This window comes from Periplaneta americana, chromosome 1 (genome assembly GCF_040183065.1).
Source record: "Periplaneta americana isolate PAMFEO1 chromosome 1, P.americana_PAMFEO1_priV1, whole genome shotgun sequence".
Taxonomy (NCBI): domain Eukaryota; kingdom Metazoa; phylum Arthropoda; class Insecta; order Blattodea; family Blattidae; genus Periplaneta; species Periplaneta americana.
Window position 1 is genome coordinate 53,494,421 of NC_091117.1, and position 13,934 is coordinate 53,508,354.

Below are 13,934 nucleotides of genomic sequence, written 5' to 3' on the forward strand. Positions count from 1 at the left end.
TACAATATTTACCTTTGTTTTGGTCTACTACAGAGTTTGTGGAACAAAGAGTGTAACTGTGATACTGACATGATCACCGTTCTCAGACAAGGGTGAAGGAAGGCACCACATGTTTGTAATTATAATGGGTTGGAGGTTAAAATGTCCAGTGCAAAATGTCCACACTACATTAATGCCAACTCAATTAAAAACGTCCAATTTATTTATGTCCACTAATTTCATTACATAACTGTTCAATGTAAAAAAAAAAAGTCCAATATATTTTTCATAATTTTACTCAACCTCATCATCCTATGCCTCTGGTTGTATACGAAATTTTAAGTTGTATGATATAGCACGTAAATAGGGTTTAACACCATTGTTTTTATACTCATTACTAAGTTTTCTAATTCTCCTTTGGTTGGTAATTATATTACCTTTTTTCTTAGTCAGATGTGGAGAACTTACCCTCAAAACTGTACATCTTAGTTACATCTGTATACAGCATGTGGGAAGAATTCCCATCTAGATTGAATGAAATGTAAGGGACTATACTGCAGCAGATCCACTGACTCAATTGCATTTACAAATTAAACATTGCCTGTCAACACTGCACATGATGGCAACAGCAGGTAACACACAACGCTGGAGGAAAACTAACAGCCACTAGTGGATCATAAAAAACTGGTTAAAAATATATACAACTTCATTGTTTTGTTAATAAAACCTGTGGAATTCTGGTTTACTATTCCCCATTTATCACAAGTATCAAAACAAGAGAAATTCCATTCTTTGAAGCAGATCCACAAAGCAAGTAGCCTCCACTCAAAAAACCACTGCTGGAAGATACTTCTAATTCGTACTTTGCCACCAGTTGCTCTCTCTCCTAAGTAGATATTTAATTTGTCTACAAATAATTTTGAAGACACACTGACTACACAGTTTCAATATATCAATTTATCTACTAAAAAATGTTGTTGCTGTTGTTGTTGTTTTCTAATGCCAGGCGTTTGACAATAAAGTAATTTGACCTCTTGCACTCCAATATTTTTTAAAGATATTATCATGAACAGCCACTGAAGCACAGATTTTGAGGTGTTCCAAATCCATTTCTTGGTTTGAGTTGCACAATGGGCAGTTAGGGGACTGATATATTCCAATTCTATGCAGGTGTTTGGCCAAACAATCATGGCCTGTTGCCAATCTAAATGCAGCTACAGACGATTTTCGTGGTAAATCGGGAATTAACTGTGGATTTTTATGCAGAGAGTATATAATGAGAATAAATGTATAAAATAAAATAATGAAGAAATAGTGTGGGCTTACTTTTACTACAACAAATTATTATATGTATATGATGTACAGCATTTCCAGGATGAACTCACTCATAAATAATTAAAATCAAAGGAACCGGTCCAATAATTTAGAAGAAATCTTGTAGACATATACTAAAACACCAATCTTGTAGTATCAAGGATGCTATTCGTTAAAACCTCGAAATCAATTTTCTGCAGTGTTAATATGCTTTCTCTTTAAACTTCGTGTACCGAGAAAGTAAAGAAAGAAAGAAATAGGATAAAAACCAATCATTACTTTCTGTTTCACGATCGATTTAACTATAGGCCTACTTCAGTAATTCTCAATAAATGCTAATTTACTGTATGATTATGTTATCCATTTAAGATAATGAAGCATATCATGCTGAAGACCAATGAAAATGATCACAACTTTCATGCAGTGTTAAAACTGTCACTGTTTTAGATTTAATATTGAATATTCTGAAATTGTAATTTATCATACATTTTTCCAGATAAGCTGGTGTCTACAATTAGCTGATCTGCAAATAACAATGTTTAAGAGAACCTATATTGATTTTATATGTAAAAGATGATTGTCATTTTTCTATGGCTGAGTTGATGACAACATTGCTTTATGCCTTAATTAGCTTTCACTTTTCCACTGATCGTATTTGTGGTATACAGAGGTACCAACCTTCGAAATAGGTTATCTGTAATCCCATGTTATTCACAGCCCCCTTTCGAAAAAAGTCAGATATGAACAAAATTACATATAAGTACACATTACATGTCAGTTCTATGATAAATATCCTTCGTTGCGTAGTTTGTATCTAACAGATGCTTTTCTGCAACTTCTTGAAACATACTTCTCCTTGTGATATCATCTTGAAGTGATTTCAATGTTGATGCACTTAACATAAGCCTGAATTCTGTTTGATATAATATATTGTGCTCCAAAAGAAATTATGTAAATAACAATTCAGCATTTGTCATCATTGTTTCATGATTATTAACAACTAAGGACGAAATATACTTGTTTTCCAAATTCACTTGTCTACAATACAGTATGTTTTATGCTTCTTTTAATCAATATGTTCTTTACAGTCATCTCAGCCACCATGAGCTACAGAAAAATCAAATGAACACACACTACAAAACACATGATTTTCACCAACACTTGAAGCAGCTAACATCGTCATTTCTTTGTGTAGCCATTTCGATATTTTGTAATAAATGCTGTCTTCTTACTAGAGACTGCAAGTTGTGAATTTACACGCTTCATTTATATATATATATATATATATATATATATATAAAGATAAAAGCAGAACATAAAGTGCGAAATTCACTTGTCTTGTTCACAATTTCACAAGACATGTCATATATTGATGTAATGTTTTGACACCAGAATTATAGCAGATGAAAATGATGATTTCACCAGTTAGGTACAAAATGTTACGCACAGAACTGGAGCAAGCGGTGTAGACATATTTTCTCTCAGTTTTTATTTGTGCAATCAATTAAAATATAACATAAAGTATATATTTTTCCATGATAATACTGTTATGTAATAATTTTCCTTTGACTGAAATTCTATGATTACCGAAAATCCATAAAATTTTCGGACAATCCATAATAATTGGCATCTCTTGATTATGTATTAATATTTCTGTATTTTTATATAAACTCTGTATTATTTTATAATAATCAGCATATCTCTTGCTGCATTTATTTCTCGTAATTCATGACATTGGACTCTGTCAACTTCTCTTTCATAATCAACAAACATAACATATGTAGGAAAGTTAAATTTCTTCTTTTGTGAATAACCTGTTGTCCTTTTCTGAATCCACATTGTTCTTCTTTTAGTTTGTATTTGCTGATTGTATTTATGCATCTGGTTATTTTTGCACATAGTTTATAAACTGAATTCAATAGGTTAAAGCCTCTGTAATTATTACATGGTCAACAGATCACCTTTCTTAATTATAGAGATGATTATAACTCCGTTCCGTTCTTGAGGGATTTTTTTTAATTGCTCAGCATATATTTAATATATGAAGCAATCATTGCTTTATTTTCTTTGGAGCACATTTAAGAAGTTCCATATTAATTAAGTCTATCCCTTTCTGGAGTTTCGTTTATTATGAAAGAATTTTAATATCAATTCCTTCTACTCAAAACCAATTTCATCTTTATCCATTATTGAAGTATCATAATCATTATCTATATTTGTTTATTTGTCTAAAATAAAGTATGTCATAAAGTGTGCAAGTCATTCTTGTGTTGAGATTTATTGAATATCACAGTGTCTGTTTCATCTTTATTTAGACAGATGGCAATGTCTGGTCAGAAGTCTGGTTGCCCATCTTAAGCTTCTACTTTCATATTCTATTTATTTATATATTTATTCCAGCTTTCTCTATTTAATTTCCTTATTTCCCTCTTGATAAAATTTATCTACGTATATCATAACATTTTTTGTGATCCATTTATAACTGCAAAAGAAATTTAAATACAATACAACAGGAAAACAATTCCTCAATTGCTTCAGTCAAATGATAGTGGTTGTTTTTCTATAGTCTTTATTTTGCATGCAATTCAAATACCATAAAATGTTATTTTTCCTACAGTTTGGAATTAAAACTTGTGAAGTAATAAAACTATTGAACTTTAGAAGCAGCAACTAATTTGATATACAAAACACGTCTTAATCAACTGTGTGGGTAAGCTGAAATGAATTTGTGTTCATGTCCACTCAATTTATAAAAAATTTGTCATCAAATTCAAACAGTTCATTAATTTTATCCACAGTTTAGTAATTTCGTGGAATAGATAAATGAAGGCAGTTTAATTTAATTCTCTTGTACAAAAATAGATAACATGAAGACAATTTTTAACACACAAACTCCAAACATTCAGTGAATTATTCTCATCATTTAGCAAGACTATACTTCTCATAGATGGAGCTGTATTGTCAATCTAACACATCTGGGAACATCATCCAATTTATGAATACTGATTATCTGTTATTTGAGCATGATAGTTAAGAAAAAGTTGTGTTAATGTTTACATGTAACATTATGAAACTTTTCGTGGTAAAACACGACAACCCTCTACTTCGTAGATAGGCAATTAAGATATTTCATCCTCATAAGAAGCAGAACAAAAGAGTAACAGCATATTCATCAAATAATTTTCACATTGAGAAAGAACTAACATCAACATTACCTAGCTAGCAAATTATAGATGTTTTAGTTTCCAGTATCAATGTTTAAATAAACACAAATAAATATATTTCAAGTACCTTATTTGGTTTGCTCCATTAAGCTTAAGGAAAGCATCCATAGTTGGTCCTTGATTAATGAGATGATCCAATGAGAGGAAGTTGTTGCTATTTGCTATGAACTTTGAGTGACGATCACTTAGGAGGTGTTTTTTCTGGTCCACAAAGGTCAACTGACATATTTCACAGTAGCCTGACACAATTGCAGAATTCTGTAATGCTACTGTAGTATCATTTCCTCGATGCAATCGACTCCGAGCCTTGCGAGTCATTCTGCAAAATAAAGCTGTATCTCAAACAGTAATAATGCAATCAAAAGTTACAATGCTAACAACGAATATGAACATTTAACTCTTATGCGAAATTGACTTAAAATGTCAAATTACAGGAGGGAGAATTGCATTTTAAGTTTGTTAATGGAAATTCTTTGACAAATTGCCAACACATCAATACTGTGCATAAGAGGCAATACTAGTGATATGATAAATATAAAGAACTGCCAACTGTCCAGGTAAATAGGTACCTAAAAATGCACGGATAAATTAAAATTATTAATACAGTAGTTAGAAACATACAATGTTATCAGAAACTGACATTTTTATTCTAAAGGATAAATAATAATGAAATGCAAAATACATTGCATTTCAACATTTCTATGTTTCTTCATGAAATAATTATATGTTCACTTTGAATCACTGTGTATTTTATTCAATGTTCATGTAATTTTTATAATTTCTACTGTTGTTCTGGATTGTGGGTTTAGATTTAATGTTACTTGGAGTTTATTAAAAACACAATACCATTGAAAACATGTGATCTCTGTAGGAGATAAAGAAAAAATAAATTATCTACACTACTGGACAATTCGCGAACATTAAATGTATAATAATTTCAAAGAAAAAATTGCTGTTTTTTACGGTGATGGGTTGTTAGCCATTCGCCCAACCCCCAGCTGGAGGACCACTCCTTATCGACTGTCCACAACTGCTTATTCAATATTTTTTGCAGTTACCCTCCATATCTGCAGGCTGTCTCCTCTATCTGCAACCTGAGTACGTGCCGTGCCATGCCATGGTGATAGGGTCATACAATTTATTAGTTACATTGTATTGTCTCACGAGACAAAAATTATCTTACGGTTTCATTTGGTTTATTCACTCATTCGTTCATCCATCCACCCAGCCAATCAATCAATCAATCAATCACTCACTCACTCACTCATTCTTTCCTTCTTTCCATTCCTTATTTCCTTCAAAGATATTTCGACCTTTGACATTTTTGTTGTTTCTTTTCACTTTAAATAGTGGTGATATTTTCTCGAATTTAAATGCATAGAATTTGATGATAACGAAAATGCGTGTTCTGGGAAAGCTGATGATGATGGTTGATTTTGTTATCGAATTCTTGTCTTTATCTTAATGAAAATACGTGCTAAATCATCAGGAATATAAAATTAGTTTAGGTACATTCTTCAATCCAATTCTTCTCATTTTAATCCACATACAAGAATGATTATAGAACAGTTACGGAAGTGAGGTAGGATACACTAGACAGGCACCACAATTGTGACCAATGAGATCCAAAATGCGAACATTTATATAATCAAAGGTAGTCTGGCAATACGACATGGTTCCTTTTGATATGCAGTACTCAATTAACTCCTACATCACTACAATCTACTGGATTATAATGACTATCATTTCAGACATACAAATAAATGTGTATAAATCTAAGTAGGCCTATGTGATTTTTATTAAGATTATGCTATGAAACACACACAAAATTTCTAGAAGATACAATTCCATTTTTATGTGTATTCTCTAACACAAATGAAACAGAAAGCTGCTAAACACATTAAGAGTCAAACAGGTTACTCTACTGCCCAAATGAGCAGGTTTTATTCTTATGGCTTTTTTTCTGTAACCCACAGCTAATTAACAGATTTTGTTTATTCTTATAAACAGACTCAAGAAGAGATTTTACTTAATGTTTCACTACTGACCAGCAGTAAATTAATAACTTTATACTTTTAAAATTAACACACCTTGGAGTCTCCACAGTTTGTTTTGTTGATTTTTGTGCACTTGCTGCTTCATTTCCTTTTCTTGTTGGCTTAGGAGTGTGGCCTGGTGTTTCCTGACCCTTCTTTTCCTGAACTTTCTTTTCAGACACTTTTGGAGCTGTGAATGGACAGCCTCCAGGTTCGAAGTCCAAGCTGATACTCGGCCACACTGACAGCTCTTTGTATACAGGCCTGTATTGTCTATTGAAAATAAAGTGAAAACTTTTAGTTTTAAGATACATACAAAAATTATACATAAACTCGAATTGTTACATTCTTCGAACAAGTTCACTACAAAAATTATGCAAAGAATGTAAGGCCTAAATACCCTCACTGCATGTATTTGTCAATTTCGTTCTATATGTGCACTAATGGATATGGTTTGCGACAAACTTCTACTTAGAACATGTGTGTTCTAAATTGAAAAATAGTCAATATAACTATTTAAAATTAAGAATGCTCTTTCACATGAGAAAACTGATATCACAATATTCACTTTTTATATCTACTCATTATCAAATGGACTGCTTTCAATTCACAATAAATCACATAATCTGTGATGCAGCATAAAATTACGGGCGGCAAATTTTCTCCTAAAACTTCAGTTCCGTTTATAATTTTTATTTTAAGTCACCAATATTATCACCATAACACTACATCAACTATGAATAACTCTAACAGTGCAAAAGGATCATTAATAAACAAGTACCTCTTTTCAGTGGGTCAACACAAGAAATTTAGTACAATTACTAACTTTTTAATTAATGTAAATGGCACCAACATCGCATCAGAAAAGTCCATAATAATGTGTAAAAGATGCACTGTGTTGTTTAAGTCTCATTCTGCTCCACCGGTCATTACACATCTATATCGTTCACTTATGCTAAGATATATGTGAGTCCAGCAGTCAGCTGGTCAGTCATCGATTAATAATTAAGTATAAATAAAAATAAAACCACTAAATACTCATCTGAACCAGGTATAGCTGTCTAGGTTTCACTGCCCCAAACTTAATTTTACAATGACGTTAAATGTCTCCATAATGGAAAACATCCGCGAAAGACATCTACAAATTACAAAACTGACTGTCAAAATTCTCTTTCTGTGTTTAACCGACTTTTTTCATTTCAAATGAATTAAGAATCATATGCATTCCTATCAAATTATAGAACGAACTTTTATAATTGAAGGGTACACGGGAAAAACGATCAAGGCCCATCAAAAATCGAAATTGAGTTAATAATGCTATCTTATAATGGAAAGGAAGTACTATCATGTGGTCTAGCTAGTAATAAGAAATAATCGTTCTTGACATTCCACTACGTCAATTTCTATTAAATACACACATAAAGTATTAAGTGCTTAAACTTTAAATTCGTTTTTCTCGAAACTTTCTAAAATGGACCTTGATCGTTATTCCCATGTACCCTACAATTCTATTCAATAGGGAAAGGGATATATTAAGAACAATATTAATTTCCATCTAAATCAGTGTTCTTGCATATGGTGTTCATTTAAGTCAAGCAAGATGAAACAGCAGAGGTGGTGCGTCCTATGCATTCAATGGTTCAGAGAACCCCCAGGAAAAACAATTTAATTGTTTAAATAAATTTATTTATAATTTACACAGTCATTCTTTGTTTCTTGCTCATCTTTAATAAGTTTACTTGCGGTCCTGTTCTATTTTTGTCGTCTGAAATCCTAAGAATCGCAGAGATCGAATACATGCTTAGAAAGGTTCAATTTCTCCTCTGAATCCCGCCGAACCATCTTCTCGACTTGCGTGCGAGGAGAAAGGTAAGCGGGGAAACATGTTCATGCACTGAGTGCAGCTGTCCAATGATGTAATAGTGAGACAACCAACACGCTATAGAGGAAACGTAAGAATGGTCTTTTTTTTAGGAGATTATTTTACGACACTTTATCAACATCTTAGGTTATTTAGCATCTGAATGAGATGAAGAAGATAATGCCAGTGAAATGAGTCTGGGGTCCAGCACCGAAAGTTATCCAGCATTTGCTCATATTGGCTTGAGGGAAAACCCCAAAAAAAACCTCAACCAGGTAACTTGCCCCGACTAGGAATCGAACTCGGGCCACCTGGTTTTGCGGCCAGACGCACTAACCGTTACTCCACAGGTGTGGACAGAATGGTCATTCTTGGTGTTTTAGTCTTAATATATTCATCTGTAAATGTGAAAAGTGTTCGTTTTCAAAGAAAATTAATAGTGTCCAATATCTTTCACAAACAAATTTTTTTCAATTTTAATCTTGGAAGATAAAGATAAAACAAAGAGGCTTGGAAGGTTGTTACCTCAACTCGATTTAAAGCAAGCACAAACAAGCCGAGGTAAGACATTTTGCAGGGCTTTTAATGTAAAAATACATGAAAGAAACAGTTGGATTAACGGTTGTGAATCTACAAATAAATTATTTCGTTTCCCGTGCCTGCTATTTACTAAGAGTAAATATACGAGCTGGACATGCACTGGTGGGTCAGATTTAAGCCATTTAACACAGAAAATTAAGAAGCATGAGGAATCTATTCCTCATAAGAATGTTTGCCTAGATTTATCAGTCCTTGAAAGAACAGAAATTAGGCAACAGCTTAGCTTAGCTCAGCTTTAAGGCAGAATATTGAAAGACAAAATGATAACTTAAGGAAAAATCGCTATGTTCTTTCAAAACTGAGCATCATCAGGCTCATTTTAAAGTAATTATCTACTTTAAAGAACTGTATAGTTTTTTTTTTTTTTTTTTTTTTTTTTTTTTTTCCAGAAATTGAATATTATTTAAATTGTTGGAAAACTATATTATAATACAATGAAAGTAGGGAACCCCGTGTTATTTTAGGCATGAACCGCCACTGTGAAACATAAAACTATAAAGATAATAATTAATATTATGTGACAGTAACTCGAGAGCATTTTTTTTTATTTTTTTTATTTTTTAAGGATAACTGTTTAGCAATAGGTAACTCGGTTTTCTTTGTCCAATCACGAATCTCAAGTTGGAGAAAACCAATTTCCAAATTTCTAGCTTTTGTTCACTGTAATGCTTAAGGATCCCAATGACAGAATGACAGAAACAAACAAGAAGTTTCATTAGTCATAACAATTTATTTTTTAATTTAATTATATTTACCTGTTAACACTTTCTAGCTTTATATAAGGTATTTTTAATCCAGTTGTAGATTGCTTCTTTTGTTCAGAGCATGTACTTGAGTGGTTAAAGTATTTGTTGCAAATTTTATCGATCCATTTAAGGACCTGTAACACAGATAATTGTATTAAATTAGAAACCTAATTCTAACAAAACATATTTAACTATGGTACACAAAAACATAATATGTTCACATTTAATAATAAAAATCTGTGGCCTAATTTCAGAAATCTGTGATGCAGATGAATGTCATGAAGAAAAAGAAGATTGGTGTCAGTAGTGATGGTGGATCTACTTTCCCCCTCCTCCTGTTAATAAGTAATACTCTGAGATGGGTTGATGTCATAGATGAATTGAGTTGAAGTCATTAAGTTGTTGTTGTTTTCTAATGCCAGACGTTTGATAATAAAGTCATTTGACCTCTTGCACTCCAATATTTTTCAAAGATATTATTATGGTCAGCCACTGAAGCACAGATTTTGAGGTGTTCCGGATCCATTTCTTGGTTTGAGTTGCACAATGGACAGTTAGGGGACTGATATATTCCAATTCTATGCAGGTGTTTGGCCAAACAGTCATGGCCTGTTGCCAATATAAATGCAGCCACAGACGATTTTTGTGGTAAGTCGGGAATTAACTGTGGATTATGATGCAGAGAGTTCCATTTTTTCCCTTGAGATTGTGTTATCAAATTTTGTTTGTTAAAGCCTAAGTATGTAGATTTAATAAATTTTGGCCTGACATGGTTGTTAACAGCACTTCAATTTGGAGCATCAAGTTCGTGCACCATACTGGATTGCTGAGTGATATTCGTGTCACTGAGAAGCTGCTAAGAAGTGGCATAAATGCACATGAACTTTCTCATCTTACACCCTTTGCAATCTAATCCAAATATGGTTCTCGATTACAGGGAGTCTTACTGATTACTCATAAGCACGACTAAAAAGACTAACATTTCACGTCATCAGGCCTACTTCTTAAGTTCTCTGATCTTCATTTCAAAGGACTTCAACTCCTCAGCTTTTTCTCCAATATCAACTGTTTCAGCCAATATTAAGTGAAGCAGAACAATATACAGTATGTAATTTTGTTACCCACATTCATTTGAGTCTTTTAAATTCATTTCTTTCGTTACCGATTGCTTAAATTAGTTACTTTTTAGTTACTTTCGTTACCAGTAGACACATTGTAGCTATCTAGCAATTTCTATTATTCAATTTCAATCCCACTCAGGTCAGATAATAGAGACTAATGCTGCAGTGACATGCTCTGTTTGCAATTTACAATGTTTGGTGTCCTATGGGATGTCAAAATCCCTGTTAGAAATAAGAAACAAGCTGACGGAATTAAACTTACTTTCTCTAAAGGCCAGATGGGAATATTCCAACGAGCTGCGTTATCTAGTGGATCAACTGTGCACTGCTGTGGCTGAAGTCTGGCCCTCTCCAGCATTGCCTCTGCTCGAGTCTTCTAAAACAAAGCATGATGTTAGTTTTCATAAAAATGATGGTTTGCTCAATCTAGGCAAATACACTGCTGCCTGGATATAACACCACCACTAGAGCTAGGAATTTTAGGTACTGTACTCTATTTATTTTATTTTATTATTATTATTTATTTTTTTTTTTTGCTATTAAAATGCCAAAATTGGATTGTCTTGCATAGAAAACACGAAATAAACATTCCTAACTGTGTTTTGGTTGCACCTTTTTTCAATGTCAGCATCTTTTTACACTTTCCCACCCTTTTTTGGCTCCTTTAACGTATTTTATTCCTTATAAAAATTGAACAAGGAAAACAAGGAAGGCTTGACAAGTGCTTGTACCTACTGTTAATATACCATTTAGACACACCTTAATCTATTATTCTACTCTTCACTTTAATAAATGGACAATTCCACTGCTTTCTGAATGTTTTAAATAGAATTTGCCGTTTTTACTCTGTTATCACATTAATTTCACTTCACTGCAGAGCTGTTTGGCGAAAGCTTTCAAATTAGTTTGTGCTTCAATGAATTCCCGTTAGGTAAAATGTCCACAAATTATTTTGCATTTCATCGTACCATCATTAGGCAAAAGCTACTGAATAAGAAGGAAAGGAATTTTGAGCATGGTCCTGCAATGGTGAAAGATTAATTCTGTTCCTCTCCCTGTCAATATCATCCACTTTATTGGCTGATCCCCAAACATAGATCAGTCGGCTGACATTTTCACCAAAGAGGATGAAACTTAAGCTTATTCAAGTAATGCAATTGATTTTGGTACTGTGTGTAATGAGTATGTATGTATGTATGTATGTATCCAATGACTACCCACTTCACTTTACGTGATTCGGGTTCCACATATAGTGGATGGATGGCAGGACTGTGACCCATTTTCTAGTTGCACACCACTTCAGCGGGCCATATTGTACATGATGTATATCTGTTGAGAGTTATGTCATGTACTCGGGTGAGTGTATGTGTAACTGTTCATACAGTGTAGTGTATGGAATGGGTGATGATAAGGGAGAAGGGGAAACCCGGTGCCGGCACATAGTCTACTCATGTCGAATAGGACCAAGGGGGCCGCCAAGCTTAATGTCCCCATCTGACAGACGAATCACTATCAGTAGTGCCATATGTCTTCTCTTTATATGCACTGCAGAGAGATTTGGAATTTAACCCAGGCATATTGGTGCACAATTTAGTTATTAGAAGTTATGCACTGCCATCTCTCCTAGCCCCGAGACAGAAATTTTACATGAAAATTTCTGACCCCACCAGGAACAAACCTGGGCCGGCTAGTCTGAAGGTAAACATGCTACCACACAGCTAACTAGGAGGCCAATTGTAATGAATATTTACATTTGAAATTTCCACCTTTTTTCGCAACTTTTCAACTAAATTAAGGCCCGCCCCTTTTTTTGTACCTTTTTGATCAAAATTCCTAGCTCTGACCATCATTTACACTATGGATTTACAAATATTGCCTGACACTGCAAATATAGAAAATATGGTCGGATTTCACTCACAGATACATTCAGAGTCCAGTCAGTCGGTCAATCAATCAAGCAATCGATGATAAAAATATGCAAAATTCTGTCTGTATTGCAAGCGTCATTCTTGTGTGTCAAATTACTACAAGGCACTGCTGAAACCACTTGTATGTTCTCTAAACCACGCAGCACCAGAGAAGGTAGTCCACATAATCCACACTCCATAGTGCTTCGAGTTGATGAGCCCTGAGCTAGAGAATATGAAATGGCAGCCCCACTACTAGACTAGGTAGCAACAAGCCTTTAGCCTGTCCTGGAGAAACTAAATTATATTCAGTATCAAAATACGTTTATTCGTCTGAGAATAAACGAATTACAGCAAATGTATAGGTATCTATTACAGCAGCTAATATTAACACGACTTCAGGATCACACACATTGGAGCCAGAAGATATCAGGCAAATGAAGTTGAGGACATTATCTTTTATACAAAGGACTGGTCTCCTATAACCACTATCAGCCTGTACTGTAGGGGACCTGCAAAAGGTCTAGGAACACACGGACCTCACAGCCTCTAACCCACTTTCAAATCAATTAATTACAGTAGACTTGTCAAGTTACATAAGTCACAATCCAATCCCCAGAATTCTATAGTATAACCAGGAAGTGGTGTTTTCAAAGACACTTTGACATTTTCTTCCAATTCTAACCTTTTCTCTATTTCACCATCCCAGCACTTCAACAAGCACGAATAATCACTTCTCACTCCCAGCCAATAGCAGGTATTTGATATCACCCAAATGAAGGGTACACGGGAAAAACGATCAAGGTCCATCAAAAATCGAAATTGAGTTAATAATGCTATCTTGTAGTGGAAAGGAAGTACTATCATGTAGTCTAGCTAGTCATAAGAAATCATCGTTCTTGACATTCCACTACGTCAATTTCTATGAAATACACACATAACTAACTATTAAGTGCTTAAACTTTAAAATTTGTTTTTCTCGAAACTTTCTAAAATGGACCTTGATCGTTATTCCCGTGTACCCTTCAAATGTTTCTCTCTATATGTTATGCACTGAAGGTGCAGGCCACTTTGTTTCAGATGGAGGTCACTGTGTACATCAAGTGGTGATAAATCTACAGTAAATGGTACAGAAGATTATGATGG

The 13,934-nt window shown here is 33.7% G+C and overlaps 1 protein-coding gene across 3 annotated transcripts in view; it reads right to left on the reverse strand.

Annotated features, from left to right (window-relative positions):
• LOC138695727 (protein chiffon-like) overlaps nucleotides 1-13,934 on the reverse strand; it is a 56,056-nt gene that overhangs the window by 28,852 nt on the left and 13,270 nt on the right. For 2 of the 3 annotated variants that reach the window (XM_069819862.1, XM_069819880.1), the window contains exons 4-7: nucleotides 11,144-11,257; nucleotides 9,770-9,894; nucleotides 6,608-6,826; nucleotides 4,585-4,836 (exon numbers count right to left, since the gene is read on the reverse strand). In XM_069819862.1, coding sequence (XP_069675963.1) covers nucleotides 4,585-4,836; nucleotides 6,608-6,826; nucleotides 9,770-9,894; nucleotides 11,144-11,257 — 710 coding nt within the window. The remainder of the gene's footprint in view (nucleotides 1-4,584; nucleotides 4,837-6,607; nucleotides 6,827-9,769; nucleotides 9,895-11,143; nucleotides 11,258-13,934) is intronic. The other variant, XM_069819872.1, reaches the window with a different exon arrangement.